This window comes from Sphaerodactylus townsendi, linkage group LG09, assembly GCF_021028975.2.
Source record: "Sphaerodactylus townsendi isolate TG3544 linkage group LG09, MPM_Stown_v2.3, whole genome shotgun sequence".
NCBI classification, from domain to species: domain Eukaryota; kingdom Metazoa; phylum Chordata; class Lepidosauria; order Squamata; family Sphaerodactylidae; genus Sphaerodactylus; species Sphaerodactylus townsendi.
In genome coordinates this window covers 28,321,317-28,341,587 of record NC_059433.1, presented here as the reverse complement: position 1 = coordinate 28,341,587, position 20,271 = coordinate 28,321,317, and the positions used below count along the sequence as shown (strand labels likewise).

Here is a 20,271-nt window from a genome sequence, read left to right as displayed (position 1 = left end):
TGGTAAGACAATCATGTTCTCCTCAGCCGGTCCAACCAATCCACGTAACTGCCCAGTTGATTGGTGCTCCTTGATATTTTGAAAGAACTATTTTGGCAACACCCAAGCCAGTTCTTATATCTTTATTTAATCCATTCATAAAATAGGCAGAATTATAAGGTGGGCACATATTGCGAAAGAATACAAAGTTCACATCTCTTCACACAGAGTTGGTTTCAATCCATGGATTAAAGGGATGAGATAACTGTGTCTTTTGAGACAAAGATGATGTATATCTTTTGTAAAAGGGCAGGTCTGCAGGTAAGCATCAACATAACTATAATCTGACTCAGGAGAGCTTTTTCTCATCTAGAAAAATAGAAGTACATTTTATAGTTTCTTCTAAGGTCAGACAATCAGGTGTAGAGAAGGCAGAGGATCTCCGTTTTAAAATGACCAGATTCGACCGGGGACAATCCTTGAAATCTTGAAATTAATGGGAATGGGGGAGACTATGAGGGAAAACTCTATGCAGACCATTCTTAAAACAATCGAAGGCCCCTTCCACACACGCAAAATAATGCGTTTTCAAACCACTTTCACAACTGTTTGCAAGTGGATTTTGCCTTTCCTCACAGCTTCAAAGAGCACTGAAAGCAGTTTGAAAGTGCATTATTCTGCATGTGCGGAATGAGCCAAAGACCCAAGAGGTTTTCCAAACCCAGGAGGTTTCTGTGGCCATGGGAGTAGGGATACTCTCTTCTGCAGTTTTAGTGAATGTGTATGTTGGCTTCTTCCATTGATGTGAATTAAATGGGGCGGCACTGTGTATGCTCACACATTTTATGTACATGCCGCAGTGCACATAACACAAAGAGCTGGGTTTTTGAGCTCTTATCTCCTCCTGGTGCAAATGGACCTCATATTTAACAAGGTTTTTTAAAAATGGTTCACACTTTATTCCTAAAGGACGTAAGACTGGACCAGTAACTGGGGTAATTGGTTTTCCTTACCAAAAGTGCACACGTTTTACGATTGCATTTTCCACTGCCATTAAATCAAAAGGAAAACAAGGCTGTGAGGACTGAGACGGTCAGCTGTTTTCCACTATAGCTTAATACTACTGTAACAGCGATGAGATGTTGTTGAATGAACGAGCGGGAAATGGGCTGCCTCAGAATTCAGTTGACACAAAAGAATGGATTTCTTCGCAAAGAGGAGGAGGATGGGAGCCTTGTGCAATAAGACTGGGAAATGATAGAACACAAAGTGGATGATCTACCCTCTATGCTATAAAAAGGGCAAGGACACTGGAGGCTTGCTGTTTCTTGTATGTTTCTAACCACAGCAACATGAACTGCTGAACAAACAAACTACTTGTGTGTATGCTACCTCTTCAGCAGTATGGTGGAAACTGGAGTAGGAAATCTCTTTCAGGTTGCACCATTCTCTGATACAAACAACTGTTCCAAACGTTTGGCGGTTAATCTTGATCAAGGTATACTTTAAGGTGTCCACAGTAATACCAAGTACAAACATTATCTGGGAACCAAAACTGAAAGAACGTCACATTGTGTTTCTGGGGGGTCTTTTAGGTGGTAAGGATTCAGTGAATCTGAAGCAAGTCCACCCCAGTCATCCAATTGCAAGCAAATCGATATTTTTTGTTCAAACCGGTAATGGCTGAACCTTTGCTGTCTTGCAATGTCAGGATTCCTACTGGATTAGATTTTCAATCTGTTTCCTTTCCTGCTAGGTGTAGAGTGCAGTGGTGCTGCATTGCAAACACAGATTAGTCAAAATTGACCTTTTCAAATCATGGGAAGTGTAAAGTGGGGGAAAGGAAAGAATCAGGTTTCAGATAATGGCTGGACATTTTGAATTTTGGACAGAGTGACAGGTATCTTGGATTCTCCAGGTGCTGGGGCCTTTGTGACTGGGTGGGTGTGGGCCTTCATGTCTGCTATTCGCTCTTTAAATTTCTGCTGCAGGTACTTTTCTTCTTTGGAGTAGCTTTTGGCAAACGCAGACATTAGCAAGCAAGCTGCCACTGTGGTCCCTCCGATACAAAACAAAATTGCTCCTGCCAACTTACACACGTCAAGGGCTCTGTTGAACTGAACAGCATGTGTATCCACCACTACAAAATCTTCAACACCCAGGGCTTCAATTTTGGGGGGCACCAGAAAACCTACTATAAGAACAATTATCCCTATCAGCATAAACACCGTCCCGGAGATGAGTCCGACCTAAAAAAAAAAAGAAAAAAAAGGAAATCAACAAAGCTGCCCTAATAATTTTTAACGTTACTAAATAGATATGACGTTTCACTGACATCTGTTATCATCTCATTCACAAAGAATACATGCTAGAAGTACCTGAAGGCAACAATCATATTGAATTACAGTCAGCAGATGATTTCTCGCACATTTACTGTGTCCATAAATAGCCTGGGAACAAACTATCAATGAGGATTATGCAGTGGTGTGTGCTGAAACAGAATATGTACTTGTACATAGAAACAGCTTTCCAGTCGGAGAAGAATGAAGTTATCATAGGAACAATGCTAGGCAGGTCTACTCAAAAGTAATTCCTATAAGGTATGTAGACTGAGTATAGTATGATAAGATTAGCTAAAATTTTTGTGAGTTAAGAAGCTAGCCAATGATATTTGAGTTAATATAGAATAATAGAGACATTTGGTTGAAGTCTTAACAACTTGAATGTATGTGTTATAATGATAAGACAATCCCTGATATTATATACATATATAACTATATTATATATATAAGGAAAAATACAATCAGATGGTTATCTGAATGTAATATGTATTTTTGAATTTCAATAAATATACTATTTTTTAAAAAAAGTAATTCCCACTTTATTCAGTAGAGCTTACTCCCAGGAAATTGTTCTTAGGAATGAGGCATATAAACCAGTAGCTTGGGTTAGGGCTTTGAGTTCCATTGACCAGGAGAAAAGTAGGCTATAATTGTTTAAAACTGAATAATTTAAATATTATATTACAGCGGGTGAGAGAGAAATAGGATGCCAAATTCACAATGATTCACTTGACAAAAATTAAGGGTCAATGGCAACAAAGCAAAAATAATTGCTGCAGTTTCTTTTCCCATCCCATGATAACTATAGCAATGAGGCCAACACAAGTTTGTTCATTCCCTGCTCCCCCTTTGGCCTGCATGGGCCCATTTTTAATAACAGCCATCCAAGGTACAAGACAAGTGAGTTGGTCAGAGACTTAGCTGGGGCTGAAACATGGGGAATGGGATATTCAACTCTCACAAAGTTAATTTTTCCTTGCTCATGCTTTAGAAACAAGATATACTGTGTTCCACGTAAAGATGTTAGTTTGGACAGTTGAGGTGCAGCAGTGGAGAAAATTGTATACATTAGAATACAGTCCCAAGTGAATATGAGAATTATCATTCATTTTTACACACTGCCTTTGTCAAAACCATTATTTTGTGCAGTATTGAACATGATACTTTGATACAAGAACATTTATACCAAAATGCATTTTTAGTTTCAAATGGATGGCGGAGCAGAGCTAGGTAGGCACTAGGACCCAGGTGGCACATGCTACAACAAAGAAGGTCCGGCATCCCTTGTTCTGAGAAACATACAATCTACTAACATCATTATGTAGAACAGAGTATAGATAGCATCCTGCAAACAGAAATGTTACAGCAAACATGAAGGATTCTAAAATCCAGATCCCATAACATTCTGAAGCAAGTTTAACAAAAGCTGAGTATGAGCTAAGAATCAAATTCCTGCCAAACATGAATGTGGTTGCAGCTCCACACCTGTAAACAAAAAAAGGGGGGTGGGATGACCCGTGCCCAAGACTGTGGTATGGATAAATACAACATTCAGTCCACATTCCAGTGCAAGGCTACACTTCCCTAACTCTCCATAAATCATGGATTTCAAGCACATCTAACAATTAAGCATAGAAATAAGGGTATCATAGGTATGCTCAGTACAGTCTCATGGCATCTGCATTTTAAATATCATAATCTAGAATGGTTAATAATTAATAATTGCCAGCTCCAGGTTGGGAAATACATGAAGATTTTGGGGCTGGAGCTAGAGGAAGGTGGGGTTTTGGGAGCGGAAAGACTTTAATGGGTTATAATGCCATAGAATCCACCTTTCATAGTGACCCTTTTCTCCAGTTCAACTGATCTCTACCACCTGGAGAACAGCTGTAATAATAGGAGATCTTCAGCCAGCATCTAATGGTTGGCAACTCAATGATTAATATTTCTGACTAAATAACAAATACCTTCGATAACTGTTCTGTAGTACAACCTCTCAGAAAGACACAATTGCCTTACAGGGCAATCTACTGATATACCTTGACGTATATTCTTCCCTTTAAACATGGTTCTTCATTTTAAACAAATCATGCACCATAATTGTGGAGGAGGGGAAGAAAAAATAGTCTTCGCTGACTGTGTCTATTCATTCTGGGGAAAAAAATCACCTCAAATAAAGCCTTGTCTTTTGAAAAGCTGCCCTACCAATACATCAAGTTCTTAGTGGCCAAATCTGTGGATTCTTAAATCTGAAGACTGAAGCCAAGAACAGACAAGACAGATATTTCTACAAACCTAGGTTTGCTGAAAAATCTAAAATCAATTAAAAAAAACACTCTTAAAAAGGGCTTTTTTGTTTAGGGAACAAACCTCAGTATGGCCATTGAAAGGCAACCAGTCTACCATGCAACTGGGCCAAATTTGTCCCATTTCTCTTTCTTACAGCCACTGAAACTCCTCAAATTTTGTTCTGTGGGGGGAGGGGATGTCACCGGATCCTCCAGTACATTATAAAGGGCAAAGAGTGGTGTAGTGGTTAAGAGTAAGTGGATTATAATCTGGTGAACCAGGTTGTTTCCCCACTCCTCCACACAAAGCCTGCTGCATGAACCTCAGGGCTAGTCACAGTTCTCTCAGAACTCTCTCAGCCCCACCTATCTCACAAAATATATGTTGTGGGGAGAGTAAAAGGAAGGAATTATTAAGGCTTCTTACGGTTGAGAAAAGCAGGGAATAAATCCAAACTATTCCTCTGCAAAGTGGACACCTGCAGTGGGAGGGGAATCAGCACCCCTTTTCCCACAAACTGAAATGTCATTCTGTCTGGGGAACCAGTGCATTGATACATGCCAGGGACTGCAGTCTAGGCCTCAAAACATGACCAAATGTGGCTCACCCAACATGTATGGTCATGCTGTCAGCCTAGCCTTTAAAAACCAAGGGAGCTGGTCATACAATATGGAACTGATGGGCCTTATTCACCATTGTGGGCCATGAGTTACCAAACAATCTTTGCATAGCTGTACCTTCCAGAATGCAGAGCTCCACCTGCTAGGTGATCTCTGGATCTGAAAATCATCGTCATACTCCCAAATGGATGCTGTGCAGTCCTCATAAAATTGATGCAGGTAAGAGCGAACTCCATAGCGCTGATAGTTATTCTCTGTAGAACCTTGCTGGGCCTGGCTGGATGCACAGATGTCAGCATAAGCACTCATCCTTTACACCTGCCGGCATACATAGAAAGGACATTTGAAAGCAAAGATGGCCTCTTGTGAGCGAAGAAATCCCAAGCAGATCGCCATCTAATGAAAAAAATGTTATCTTACTATTTTAGTTGGTGCTTTAAAATACATTATGATAAAAATACTACATTCACATTCCTATTTAAATTTAAACACCCAACAAGTTCGTATAGCCCTGAATATGTTTGCTCCCTCTATGCTCAATATGATTTGCCAAAACTCTGAAGAACATGCTGGGAATTATCTCAGATATTTACAAATGAATCCTGTAAAGCTTCAAAAGCTGCACTTGATAAGAACATAAGAAAATCCCACGGGATCACACCAATCAATCTGTCTAGTCCAGGGGTCTACAACCTGTGGCTCTCCAGATGTTCATGTACTACAATTCCCATCAGCCCCTGCCACCATGGCCTCTGGTCTAGTCAGCACTGAGTCTCACATAGTGGCCAGCCAGTTGCTCTGACGGTCCAGTGACAACGCATAGAAGCCCAGACCTTCCCCTGATGTTGTCTCCTGCCCTGGTATTCAGAGGATTAATGAATCTAACTGTGGAGGTTTCCTTTAGGCTCCTTCTGCACATGCAGAACAATTCATTTTCAATCCACTTTCACAATTGTTTGAAAGTGGATTTTACTATTCCGCACAGTAAAATTCAGCTGCAAAGTGCAGGGAAAGTGGATTGAAATTACATTATTTTGCATGTGCAGAAAGGGTCTTAGTCATGGTGGCTAGTAGCCATTGATAGACCTGTCATCTGTCTAATTCCCTTTCAAAACCATTGATGCCTGTGGCATCACTACATCAGGGGCAGAGTGAGGGGGAACTGCGCCTGGGGCATGCATGTGTCCTGCACCCCTGCCGCAGCACCTCCTGCCCCAGAACGCCCCCACCGTGCCACTGCCTGGGGCGCCACACCCGCCCTGCCCCATTGGCACTATGCTACTGCACTCTGGCAGTCAATTCCACAGTTTACTCATTTGTTGTGTAAAGTAGTATTTTCCATCCAGAATCTGCTGCCCATCAGATTCAAGGATGCCCTTGAATTCTAGTATTTTGGGAGGGGGAGAAAAAGTTATCTTGTCAAGTCTCTCCATTCCATACATAATTTTATAGGAGGAGGAGGAGAAGTTTAGATTTATATTTCCTTTCTCTCCTGTAAGGAGACTCAAAGAGACATGCCAACTCCTTTCCTTTCTTCTGCCACAACAAACACTTGTGAGGTTGATGGGGCTGAGAGAGTTCTGAAGAATTGTGACTAGCCCAAGATCACCCAGCAGATTTCATGAGTAAGAGTGGGGAAACAAATCCAGTACATCAGATAAGAGTCCACTGCTCAAACCTGGTTCTCCAGATCAGAGTTCTTCTACTGTTAACCACTACACCACTCTGGTTCTCTCTTATAGACCTCTATCATGTCCCCGCTCATTCATCTATTTTCTAAACAAGTCTCCGCCTTTCCTGATAGGAAAGGTGCTCCAACCTCCTAATTACCTTGGTTACCATCTTCTGTACCCTCTTCTGTGCATTACATCTCTGCAATGTACTTTTTGAGATTTGGTGACCAGAACTGTGCACAGTATTCCAAATGAGGCTGCTTCATAGATCTTATAGGAGCATTTTGATCTTGGATGTTTTATTTTCAATCCTTTTCCTAATAACCTCCAACATAGCATTTGTCCTTTCCACCACTGCAGCATACTGGGTTAATATTGAGCTTGGCATGCAAATCCACTCCTCCCATATCTACAAATAGGAGCACCTTACAATCTTCAAAAGTTGAACTACTTCATTAACTGGCAACTTAAATATGACATAGGCTCATTCTGCACATGCAGAATAATGCACTTTCAAACTGCTTTCAGTGCTCTTTGAAGCTGTGTGGAATAGCAAAATCCACTTGCAAACAGTTGTGAAAGTGGTTTGAAAACGCATTATTTCGCGTGTGCGGAAGGGGCCATAGTTTTGATGCATCTCTATGAACTGCTGAAGATGTAACTTAGAGGCAGCATTGCCTGAATAGTTGTAGTTAAGATGCATCAGAATTGTTATAATAGCTATGGCCCCAAGCCATTTTTTGCAGTGTCTCTACTGCATTCATTGACCTTTCTTCCTGTTATGCATTTAGTACAGCTATGTGAATAAGCAAGTATGAGTAAGATCAGCATCAGCATCAGCATAGAAACGTTCACCTGGCTTCCCAAAAATAGTGTTTGCTCTTCTTTGAATAGAACTCATTGATTCTAAAACAAGGTTTCATGTCTTTGACTCCTTTTCTAAATTTAATTGCTTAAGTTCCAAATTTATCCCTCCTGCTAAACGACTGAAGAAATCATTTACAAAACATCAGCCCTACATATTTAACCTGTGATGGAGGAGAACTCCAGTTTTTTTCAGAAACCAAAAAGAGATCACAATAACATGAAAGAACCAAGTGCCCATTGGCTGCCAGTATTTCTGTCATTATGACAACGATCCCCAAATCCCTTGGATTACTTTCTGTCAAGGTTTTGGGTTAAGGTACATTATGTTCCTATCTGCCCTGAGTGGTGTTCTTTCTACTACATTAAAAATGGAAGTGTTTAACGAAATGCTGTCTTTCTGCTCATGACTATCTTTCTTTTGTGAGCATTTGAGAGGTTCCAGTATCCCAGAGGCCTCAAAGAACACAGAATTGCTCTTACCAGGTGGTGAGAAACCTCAGGTTGTTTTATGCACAATGATCCCCAGTGTACCATTCAAAAGATGACGGTAAAAATTCACATGGTCATTTTCCTTCACAAGCTGCCAGTTGTACAGGCAGGCAATTTATGGTGTGACTCTTGTCATTTAAGAATGTGCCAATCAGAAGATGTAGCTAAAGGGTGCAAAAAGTGTTGTACCAGTCAACTTGATGGCCCATGACACAGTGCCACATCGACAGACCAATTTATATTTCTATTATTGTGGTAATAGGAAGAAGAAGAAGAGGAGGAGGAGGAGAAGACGAAGATGAAGAAGGAGGAGGAGGAGGAGGAGGAGGAGGAGGAGGAGGGGTAGTAGTAGGAGTAGGAAGAGTTTGTATTTATATCCCACCTTTCTCTCCTGTAAGGAGATGCAAGGTGACTTACAAGCTCCTTTCCCTTCCTCTCCCCACAACAGACACTTTGTGAGGCAGGTGGGGCTGAGAGAGTTCCAAAGAACTGTGACTGGCCCAACGTCACCCAGCAGGAATGTAGGAGTGAGGAAACACATCTGGTTCACCAGATAAGCCTCTACCACTCAGGTGGAGGAGTGCGGAATCAAACCGGCTTCTCCAGATTAGAATCCACCTGCTCTTAACCACTACACCATGCTGGGTCTCATTTGAGTTGCAATTATGTATTCATTCCCCTTTCTTTCTTTCTTTCTTTCTTTCTTTCTTTCTTTCTTTCTTTCTTTCTTTCTTTCTTTCTTTCTTTCTTTCTTTCTTTCTTTCTTTCTTTCTTTCTTTCTTTCTTTCTTTCTTTCTTTCTTTCTTTCTTTCTTTCTTTCTTTCTTTCTGCTCTAGCTTAACACCAGCATGAACCTAATTGTCTTCATTCACTGGAAATAGCCATTATTGCTCGATGTGGCGTAGCTATGTCACACAAAGTAGTTAGCGCACAACTGAGAATGAAGATAATTTGATAGAGGCATGACTCATGCTTCATCCTAGAGGCTTTCAGCCACAGAGGAGTTGTTTTAATCAACGTAAATCTATGCACAAAGACGTGATGTGAGCGAGCTAAGAAAACGGAGCTTTGCTGGCTGTTTAGTGTTACAGCAGCTTTCACTACTGAAGAGAGAAGCCATTCAATAACCCAAACAGAACTTGACTCTTCAACACGGAGATCTACTGCAGGAAGATAGGGTGGATCTTGTTTTACACCAGCCTCTTCTTATATCTCCACTGTGGTATTTAATCAAACCTATAGATATATGTGACATACCCTCTGCACACAAGTGCCCTCAGGAGATTTTCCCTCTAAAATTCCAACTGCCTTTCTCTGAAGTCTCTGAGCAATTCTGCCAGATTATAAATAAAACTATAGCATGTGAGGGTTGACTTTTTATATATATATTTCCCTAGTTTTCCCACCTTTGTAATAAAATAAATATAATGGGCTTCTTCAGTTCAGAATTCAGGCAGCCTCAAAGTTTGAACAAATAAAAAGAACAACAGCAACAAAACCCCTTTCTCTCAGCCAGAAGTCAAAAAGAAGAAGCCAGAGGCTTTTGGAACATTATAGATTAATCAGAATAAGTGTTTATTTATAACAACACAAAAATATTTTGGTGAAGTAAAAAGGTTAAATCAAAGCAGGGTTGTTTAGATATTATCTACACAAGTAGCTGATGTTGCTAGCTTATGATTTTGTTACAGTTTAGTTCAGTTCTTGAGATGAAGGTGTTTGCTTAGGTCTTTCCTTACTTTGTTACACATTACATTACATAGATGTTGTTTAGTACACTAATCTCCTTAACATCCTTGAAAGATAACTAAAGTTTACCCTCAGGTAGAGATGTTTAAGCAATATGCCTCCACACTATTCAAATCAACTTCTTCCTAGTTATGTCTTGTCTTACACTTTGCTTTATTGACCAAGATTTTTTTTTGTTTCTGTGTCTCCAAACTGAAATCAAAATCCTCTCCTCTCTCCTTGAAATGCCAAAGCCCCAGTAAGCCTATTTCTGCTTATTCTCTCTCTGTGGATTTCCTTTGGAGAATTTAAATCAGCCACCAGTGTGTTTATTTCTGTTACTGCTTATTTTACTGAGGATACAGCTCAGACTACTGCTGTCTGAGTCATTCCTCACCCAGAGTAAGCTTTTATATGAAGAGAACAGAGCATTCTACATACATCTGTACATTAGCTCACTCTGTCACTGAACTCCCCTCAGTTCTCTCAACCCTGACAAAAGAATTCGCTCTTTAGCCACTATCCAATCATAAGCAGCTACAAGTTAACTCCTTGTGTGCTGGGTTCTTTCTGGATTCACAACAGCAAAAACTTCAAATCCATTAATATATACATTTCTAGGCACTGGAAGAAGTGAGTGCTGACTTACAAAAGTTCATGGCGAAATCAATTTTGGTTAGCCATTAAAGTGCTACCCAATTTGTGTAATTTTGCAATAACAGACTAACATTGCAACTGCTCTGGAATTAAGAACTGCAAATGAATTTCTTATTATCTGCAAACATGTTTGCCTAGTACTTCTTTGGATCATGACCCTCATTTACAGTGGTAAAGGTGGGATGATGCCACATCATGACATTCACTAGGAAAATCATGACATCATGACATTCACTAGGAAAATTATGTTTACAGGTGGTTTGCCATTACCTTTCCTAGTCATCTAGACTTCACTCCCTCCCTACTCCAGAAAGCTGGGCACTCACTTTACTGACCTTGAAAGGATTGAAGACTGAGTCAACCTTGAGCTGGCTATCTGAAACTGATTCCCATTGGGATTAAACTCAGTTTTTGAGCAGAGTTATGACTGTAGTACTGTAGCTTACTACTCTGTGCCATGGGGCTCCTCAGTGGGAAGTTAGGAGAATAGAATTACAGGTGACAGAAAATAACCCAGTAGAAGTATTCTAATAGGCCATTTCCGCACGGAGGCGGAAGCGGTTAGGTCGGCGCATTTCGCGCTGACCCGACGACGCTGGGACCGTCCGCATGGACAGTCCTGGAAAGAGCCGGGACGCTGGCACCGTGGAGCACTGGCGCCCGGCCGACCCGGTGTGTCCCCGGGCCTCCGGCACGTCGCCGAGGTCTGGGGACACGCCCCCTGGCCCTGCGCGCCTGCTCCAGTGGCACAGGGCAGGGGGGCATGACCCCAGGCCTCGGCGATGCGCCGGAGGCCCGGGGACAAGGTAAGTCCCGGGAGGGAGTGGGGGGGGGAGGTGTCTTGAAGCCACTGCCGTTCGCTCTAAGCGCACTGGGGAAACGCCGGCTTCGCGGTGGTCGAGCGGCGCGAGGGCGGCGCGGCTGTGATGCAGCTGCCCCCCCTGTGCGAATGGCGGCCTGGGGATGGCGTTTTTGCTGTCCCCATGCCGCCATATTCCGCCCGTGCGGAAACGGCCAGAGACTCCTTCAGGAGTCTATCACTATGTCACTATGTTTACTGCCTGGGTGAGATAGATAAAAAATGGATATCTTTAGAGTGGGAAGGACAGTTGGAATATCAGTGAAAGACAAAGATGTCTCACTAGGGAGAAAAGGAAAACGAAAGAAAACTTTCCTACTTTTAATAGAGCATGCTGTCTCTTGACCTCTTTTCTTGTTGGGACATTTTGTGTTGGCTATTTTGTTTAAATAAGTCTCCCTCACTTCCACTCCCTGCAGTTGATTGATGTTGATGCTGTTGAAAGTAGAAGCAACAGACAGTTTTTGGATGCTTCGTGCATTTCCCAATCCAATGACAGCAATGGTATCTGATCAAGTGGAACCAAAAGTCGTAACTGGTCACCTCAGCTGAGGGATGACTTGGAGAGTGGGAATTCTCACACTGTTAGTGAGTATCTGCTGGAAGCGGTAGAGGCAAAGGTGCTTAAGCTGCACCACACAGTTGCACACCTGTTGAAAGGCCAGCAACCCGGTATGGTCCAGTGATCTCAAATGGCCATATCTGCATGCATAGCTGTATGCACAACAATGTATAGCTGCAACATTCTGTGCTTTCCCATGACAACTAGTAAGAATGTGAGCGTCACCTCTTCCTTGGTTTTTTCTTAGTGGTAGTGGCTGTGGGCTACTGTTGACCCCCCCTACTGGCTACAGAGAATGTTCAGATTGATATTCACATTCCCAGTTGCTTAAGGTAGAAATCCAAAGGCAAGGAACCATCCATATCTAATACCCTCTTGCATGCACAGTGCTCAATCCACTAAAGCAGGGGTGTCCAATCCTGGCCCTCCAGGTGTTTGTTGACTACGGTCCCATCAGCCCATGCCACTAGTAGGATTTGCAAAACAGATGTTCTACCAGGCATTTGGTTGAGGACAGTGACAATTTTGTAGATCAGCTGGCCTACTCTTTTCCTTTGCCTTCCTTTCCTCCCTTTCCTTGGTCCTTTTTCTTTTCTTTTCTTTTCTTTTCTTTTCTTCCATTTCCTCTTTTCTTTTCTTCTGTTTCCATTCCTTCTGTCCTTGCTCTCTTTGGCCCATGGTTTCTCATTTGTTGGTTGTCTCTCCATTTTACCATTCTTCCATCTTTGGACCAACCTCACTCATAGAGGACAGCCCACCATACAAGGTGGGTCTGTAGTGCAGGGTGCCATCTTGACATTTTAGAATGGGAAGTTATGGCTTCAAACAATATATTTTAATTTTATACTGTATGTTTATTTATTGTTGCAAGCTGCCCTGAGCCCAGCCTGGCCAAGAGAGGTGAATAAACCTGGCCAAGGAAGGAGTATAAACAAACACACAAGCAAACAAACAAACAAACTGGTAATTTTAGTAGAAGAATGACTGTGAGATGAAATATGGGAGAATATGGCATTTGCAGGCATTTCTCTTCACCTTCACAGAAGAAAGATGAGATATTCTTCACAGAAGAAAGACGGGATATAAATGTGATACATGTCACATGTGATATGATATCACAAACCAATGTATGCCTGTGATGAATGCTTGCACTGCCATATTTTGCAGATTCACAGATATCCTATCATGCATGATTCAGTGGAAAAGAGCAATGGGCCCATAATGGTAGCATGTCGTGAGATCTTCTGTAACACACTCATTTCCCTGGTCATCACCATAAGGTCTAATTAACCTATTACTGCCAACGAACCAGGTAGATATGCACTGTTTGTGCATCCACTTGATTGAAAGCTATAGGCTTCGAAGTCACCTGCTCACGTGATTGTGTGAAATAACTTGACATCAAGTCGCAACACAAAAACATGAGGATATTTGCATTTGGGAGATCATTTCGTTGTGCTTCCCCTATTACCAGATAGAAAGAAATTTCCTAACATCTTCCTGAAACAAAAACAGTAAATTGTTTCTATCGTGTGAGATTTCACTTGCGTTGAAGCACCGTTCAGTTATCATTGAAACTTTTCATAGTGGAACAGTAGATTTGTATAATGAGCATGAACGTCACGAAGAAGAGAGAATGCACGCTCAGATCTTTGGAACGTGCAGCTGCATACTAGGTGATCCCGTAGCAACTTCTGTTACCATGGTAAAGAAAGCCCTGCGTGGTTCTGATCTGCATAATTACACACCAGTGATACAGTCGTAGGTGTGACTGGATTTGTGAATAGAAATATTAAGTGTTGAGAATTTTAAAGGAAAAAGTACAGATTGAAATTTTAGACTTATTTTTTGGGGATTTAAAGTAGCTTTTGGAGTGACCAGCCACTGATTGGAATGCCCCCTCTTATTCTCCTTACACCTGGGGCCTTTTTAACATCAATGGGACCCAGTATTCCCCCTCCTTTTGGGGGAGGGTTTTAATAAGGGTTTTATCGCTGGACACCATTTTATTGTACTGATCGGTGTATTTTAATGGGGTTTTTAGTTTATAGTTAACGGAGCCTATGGTATTTATTCTATCCTGTTTTTGTTTATTTGCTTTATCTGTTCTGGCTGTAGCTGTTGTGAAGTTATGTTGTGCACCGTCCAGAGCCCTCTGGGGATAGGGCAGTATATAAAACCATATAATAAATAAATAAAAATATAAATAAATAAAATAATTGAGATTGTTTACTAATTACATAGAGGAGTAGCCATGTTACAGCACACCAAAAACTCTTGTAGTACCTTAAACACTTACAGCTTTACTAGTGTATAAGATTTTGTGGAAAGCTTACGCCATAAAAATAAGTCTTTAAGAAAGGAGCCACAATACTCCTTTTTTGTGGAGAGAAATAATGGTACTCTCAATCAATGCAGGAAAGTACAAAAAATTAGAATTCTTATGTTTTTCACCTATATGTGTAATTTTGAACATTGCTTCAAAATGCTGATCAAAAAATCTGCACAATAGGGCCAAGTACAGAGAAAGGGTATTTTTTTAAAAAAGAAAAATCTTAGAAGTGGAAAAATGTGAGGAGGATTTTAAAAATCCCCCCCAAATGGAAGCCAAGATCTTGCAATGCTACATTGTGAGATCTCAGCTGCCATTTTAGGGCTGCCTAGCAATCTCTGTAAACAACAAGGGAGCAGCCAGATGGCAGAAGGGGGAGTGTGTGTGTGTGTGTGTGTGTGTGTGTGTGTGTGTGTGTGTGTGTGTGTGTGTGTGTGTGTGTGTGTGTGTGTGTGTGTGTGTGTGTAGGAGGGAAGAGATGATGGAAGGACATCATAACATAAACACAGAAAGGTGCTGGGGCAAACTAGCAGGACCAGAAGCCAAACTGGGGGAGAAGTACATAGTCGTGAACCTTCCACCCCTCATCAGGGTCTGGGGGTTTGCAGACTTGGAGAAGAAATCCTGTTCTGGAATCCTTTGCTCCAACTATCTCGCCACCATCATCAGCCTGATAATTGGAGGCGAAGGAAAAGCATGTCCTAACTCCCATCAGTAGACTTATAGAGGCAGCAAAAGGAGTTGAATCAAAACGTGTCCAAGGCAAGGTTTTGGGTCCAAGTCTGCCTCCCCCAATTCTGACTGGTCAAAGGACTGGGAAGAAGGGAAAGGACATTTTCTTTCTCATACTCTCCTTCCCCACTTGTCACTACAAGTGGGGAAGGAGAGCATGAGAAAGAAAATGGCAGCTGGGCAGAGGAGGGAGAAACTGGGTGGGAAAAGAGAGAAATCAAGAAATGTGATCAAGGGAGAGCAAGAGTGGGAGGCAGTTGGGGAGGGGGTGATGGGATTTCTGTCCCCCATGAATCTGACAGATTCCCAGCTTGTACCCTTCTGAATCAGATGTTTTGAGCTTTCCAATCAAGATGATTTCTAGCCCAAGCAAATTAAAATGCTAATAGCCATATTTGTAGTGCAGATAATTTTGAGACATGTCAATATGTATTCAGCAGAATTACACAGCCATGTCCTTAACTACAATGGAAGTAGAAAGAAATCGAATCTTTCCGTGGGCTTTTATGAGATTTGAGACCGCCTAGTGATGCAAAACTGGCTTTCTCAATAGGAAATTTCTAACCACAGTAATTTTATTCTCACAGAATGGGGGGAAAAAAGGAAACATCTGGAACTGATAGAACTGCCTGCTGTTTAAAAGTTTCTGTAAATGTGCAAAGGTCAAAAGCATTTCCAAACCAGATCCATAAAATATATATTCTGATCAAATGTGCATGCTGTTTTGGGGAAATGTTGTAATAAAATGGTTAAAATATGTTCTCAAACAATCTTTGTTTCCATACTCCTACACATATATTTGTTTCCATACACCTACACATGAAGCCTGCTGGGTGACCTTGAACTAGTCACAGTTGTTCAGAACTTCTTGGCCCCACTGACCTCACAAGGAATCTGTTGTGGGTTGAGGAAGGAAAATTAAGTTTGTAAGCCACCTTGAAGAAGAAGATGACTTTGGATTTATATCCCCCCTTTCTCTCCTGTAAGAGACTCAAAGGGGCTTATAATCTCCTTGCCCTTCCCCCCTCAAAACAAACATCCTGTGAGGTGGGTGGGGCTGAGAGAGCTCCGAAAAGCTGTGACTATCCCAGGGTCACCCAGCTGGTGTGAGTGGGAGTGCACAGGCTAATCCAAATTCCCCAGATGAGCCTCCACAGCTCAGGCGGCAGAGCTGGGAATCAAACCCGGTCCCTCCAGATTAGAATGTACCTGCTCTTAACCACTACACCACTGCTGCTCCTCACAGGAGAGAAAGTTGAGGTGTAAATCCAAACTATGATGATAATGAAGAAGAAGAAGAGCATTTCCCCCAGTTTTTTAATTAAACAATTATGGGCTGTGTCTTTTAGCCTTGGAATGTGGAGCACACCACATGAAAATAACATTTCAAAGAAAAGGGTTTCCAAAATGGCAGCATATTAATGTGATTGTAGAGTCAGTATTAGCCTTGTTATTTGCCACTCCCAAGCAGTGGTCATATGATTGCTCCTACACTTCTGTATAATAGTAGAGAGAATGTTTAAATAATGAACCATTACCACCTAACCGAAAAGGGTTTACTACTAAGGTATGATGTAAGGGCAAAGCAGGACTGGAACAGATCAATTCCTGCATGGGATTCTTCCTGGGAATCCTTTGTAGCCTTGACTGTGACAGAAGAAAGATGGGATATAAATGTGATACATGTCACATGTGATATGATATCACAAACCAATGCATACCTGTGATGAATACTTGCACTGCTGTATTTTGCGCAGGATTCACAGATATCCTATTATGCATGATTCAGTGGACAAGAGCAATGGGCCCATAATGGCAGCATGTCCTGTGATCTTCTGGCATAAGGCCTAATTAACTTATTACTGCCAATGAACCAGGTAGATATGCACTGTTTGTGCATCCACTCGATTGAAAGCTATAGGCTTCGAAAGCTATAGGCTTCGAAGTCACCTGCTCACGTGATTGTGTGAAATAACTTGACATCAAGTCGCAACACATATTTGTGCATTAGTTACAAACCAATGGGAAAAGAACACATTAGACTTAACATGTACTTCTCTTCAGTTTCACCCACCTCCTTTAAAAGTTATTTTTAAAAAGTAAATGGGGAGACAACCTGTATATCCTTGACAAGGCACTAAAATGACACCCATGAAATTATTAGCAGAAGCCTTGACTTCAGAGAGGTTGGCAGCAAAGCTCAGCTTTGCTCAACTTTCATTGACTGAAGACTACATTTTCCTGCTGAGTCCTGTCTAAAGGCTCAAGGTGAAAGTGGGGTGACAGGGGGCCATGAATTACTTCCCTTGGGCAAGTTTGGGGCAGGGGGAAAACAAGGGTGGATTCCGCATGGCATATTTAGGACGAGTTCTAAATATGCCCTGCGGAATTCATTAAGCTCAGACATTTGTTTTGTTTTCTTGGGGGGAGGCTGGGGCGGAGGGGTGGGCAGGGGCGGTTGCTGGCCCATGTCCTCCTCGCAGCTTTCCCGCGGCTTCCGCGAGTGCGCTCTCCGAGGTGCTGAACCCCACCAACGCGCGAGTGAACCATCGCAGCTCTGCTCCCGCGTTGCAAGGCACCCTTCACGTTCAATTTAACAACAACAACAACAACAACAACAACAAAAGATGTTTAAGGAAACAGGCCCTTTCTACCTGCCAGGTCAAACGTTCACTTGCTTAAAAGAAAACACGAAAAGGCACCCCCCCCCCCGCTTCCTGAGCTCTCTCCTTTACCCACTTTCCTTTACCCTTTCCCTTGCTGTGGCTGACACCCAGTTGCAATGGCAAATGTCTGCAATCGGTCACCTCCCATCAAACCGGCATGTCCTTGGGAGGCAAAGAAGGGCGATTGGGAAGCGAAACCCCCGTTTTTAGGCAACGTTTTTTCAGACTCAAAATGCCGAGCAAGTTGTAAACACAGACAGACGCATCCTTGCAAAGCAACTACAGATCCGAGCAAAACGGCTCGGATGGAGTACTTAAACGCCTTCAACGCAAGCTGGGAGGAGGGGGGGGCAATAACACCGCACTTTGCAAATGCGAAATCAGCTTCCCCCTGCCTGCCGCCTTCCCCTCGCTGCCTGTTCTAGACCGGTGCGCTCTGCTCGGGTTTGAAAGTGGCACGACGGGAAACGGAGCTTTCAAAACAAGCAAATAAATCAGAGCAGAGCAGAGTGCAAACTGGGGAAGGGACGGGTTACCTGATCCTCCTCCTGAACCTTCCTTGCCGGGTGAGCAAATGCAGCCGAGTTAGCTGCAGATCTCTCGCTCGGGTCCCATCTCCGCTCTGCGCGGCTCCCACTTCAGACGCCACGTATTATTTCCACCCTCGGAGCCGGGCTCGACCCGGGCGTGCGCACTGAGAGACACGCCGCCGCCGCCGCCGCCCGGCTGGGCTACGTAGGAGGGGCCGCTCCTTCCCAGAGTAGCACGCCGAGGCTCAGCGGTTGCCCTCGGAAGGACCCGGCGAAGGCGCGGAGTTGGCTACTCTCCGGCCTCCTCCGTCACTTGTAGGGTCCAGTCTATGCTTGGCTAGTTGCAAGCCTGGCTCTTGACTGCCCATGCACAGGGAGTCCCCCTGTCTAACCGTGTCCTTAGGGGCAAGGCAGGAGAGGCTGGCTGCCCTCTGGAAGAACGGGGATCGGTAAGAAGGGAATGGTTGTCCCCTAAGGCCCTCTCCAGAGCTGCGATGGGGAAGAACTACACACGAGAAGGCTGTGGAGTTTAGTAAATACTTCTCTCCACTTTCACCCACAATGGAGAGACCCACTCACTGTAATTAAAATCTGCATTACAAGTATTCCAACAATGGGAAATGTTTTGCAACCATACCGTTTTGACTGGATAGTTCTTAACCTGGCCTCTCTCTCTAACACTCCCAGCTCTCTCGAACACTCCCAGTTCTGTTGCCTGCAGATTTGAGCATAAACACCAAACACATGAACACCCTGACCTGGATGGCCTAAGCTAGCTCGATCTTGTCAGATCTTGGAAGCTAAGCAGGGTCAGTCCTGGCTCGTATTTGCATGGGAGAGCAGAAAGGAATACCAGGGTGGCTATGTAGAGGAGCACAATATCAAACGTGTCTGTTTGTTTCTTGCAAGCGTTACAGACTTTGTAAGTCTGTGCAAGATGGAACCATAAGACAGGGGAACACTCTGTGCATGGGTAGTCAGGAAACAGGCTTGAAAGGAGTTGTCATAAGTCAGCCCTGAATTGATGGCACTTTACACAGACAACAGGTGAACACTTCATGCATCTGATGAAGTGAACTCTGATTCGTGAAAGCTTATTTGGGATCTAAGATGCCACTGAACTCTGACTTTGTAAGTCTGCACAAAATGGAACCAGAAGACAGAGACCAAGAGAGAGGACATCTGCTGACTTCCTACCCCCAGGCCTTGGGTGATAACTGCTGAGATCTGTGATCATTGCAAAACAGAGCAGGTTGTGCATCTCTTTCTCCTCATAGAGTAGAAAGAAGAAATTACCAAAATGTTACTTCACTTTTTGCAGCCATTTGACTTGTTGGTTCTGCACACTAACCCATAGAGCCAAGCTACATAAGGGTCTGGGAGGTACATATCTGAAGATCCCAAACAGATTTTTTTTCTCTCTTGGTAAGTAGCAACTGCTTGGTGAATTAATTCAGGCTGGGACTTTCCCACTGTGCTACTTGTCTGGTGAAATGCCTCTGTAGAGCAGTTACCGTATTTGTCCCATGGTAGAAAACATACAGGCATGCTAAAAGATACCTATACTTTTAATTAGTCTTCCTTTCTTCCAACATACAGTAGTCTAGAGACTAATTTATGAAGCTTCCAAAATCCCCTGGCTATTTAGGAATCATTACGATAGGGTAATTCCACAGACTAATAGAGCAATCCTAAACAGGATTATATGCTTCCAAACCCATTGACTTCAGTGGATTTAGAAGGGTAAATCTGCCTAAAATGGCACTGTTAACAGTACAATCTCATACATAAGTCCCACTACTGAATAGGACTTAGTCCATTGTAAAGATATGGGTGCAAGTTCAAAAACAGGGAACACATTTTGCAATTAGATCTGTGATATTTAATTTTAAATCTTTTGCACACTGCTTTGGGTCCCATTTTTGGCAAAAAATGTAAAATATTTT

The 20,271-nt window shown here is 42.7% G+C and overlaps 1 protein-coding gene across 2 annotated transcripts; it reads right to left on the bottom strand.

Annotated features, from left to right (window-relative positions):
* Positions 1-107: 107 nt before the first annotated feature.
* Positions 108-18,524, bottom strand: NRSN1 (neurensin 1). 2 transcript variants are annotated; one of them, XM_048508077.1, is made up of 3 exons: positions 18,332-18,524; positions 5,348-5,626; positions 108-2,228 (listed from the first exon to the last, which is right to left on the bottom strand). In XM_048508077.1, exons 2-3 carry the CDS (start codon positions 5,537-5,539, stop codon positions 1,830-1,832), a joined length of 591 nt encoding a protein of 196 aa, XP_048364034.1. In that variant the 5' UTR covers positions 5,540-5,626; positions 18,332-18,524; the 3' UTR covers positions 108-1,829. The 2 variants fall into 2 exon arrangements, with proteins under 2 accessions (XP_048364034.1, XP_048364032.1); XM_048508075.1 differs by having other exon boundaries at positions 5,348-5,548; positions 18,332-18,519.
* Between the last annotated feature and the right edge of the window lie 1,747 nt (positions 18,525-20,271).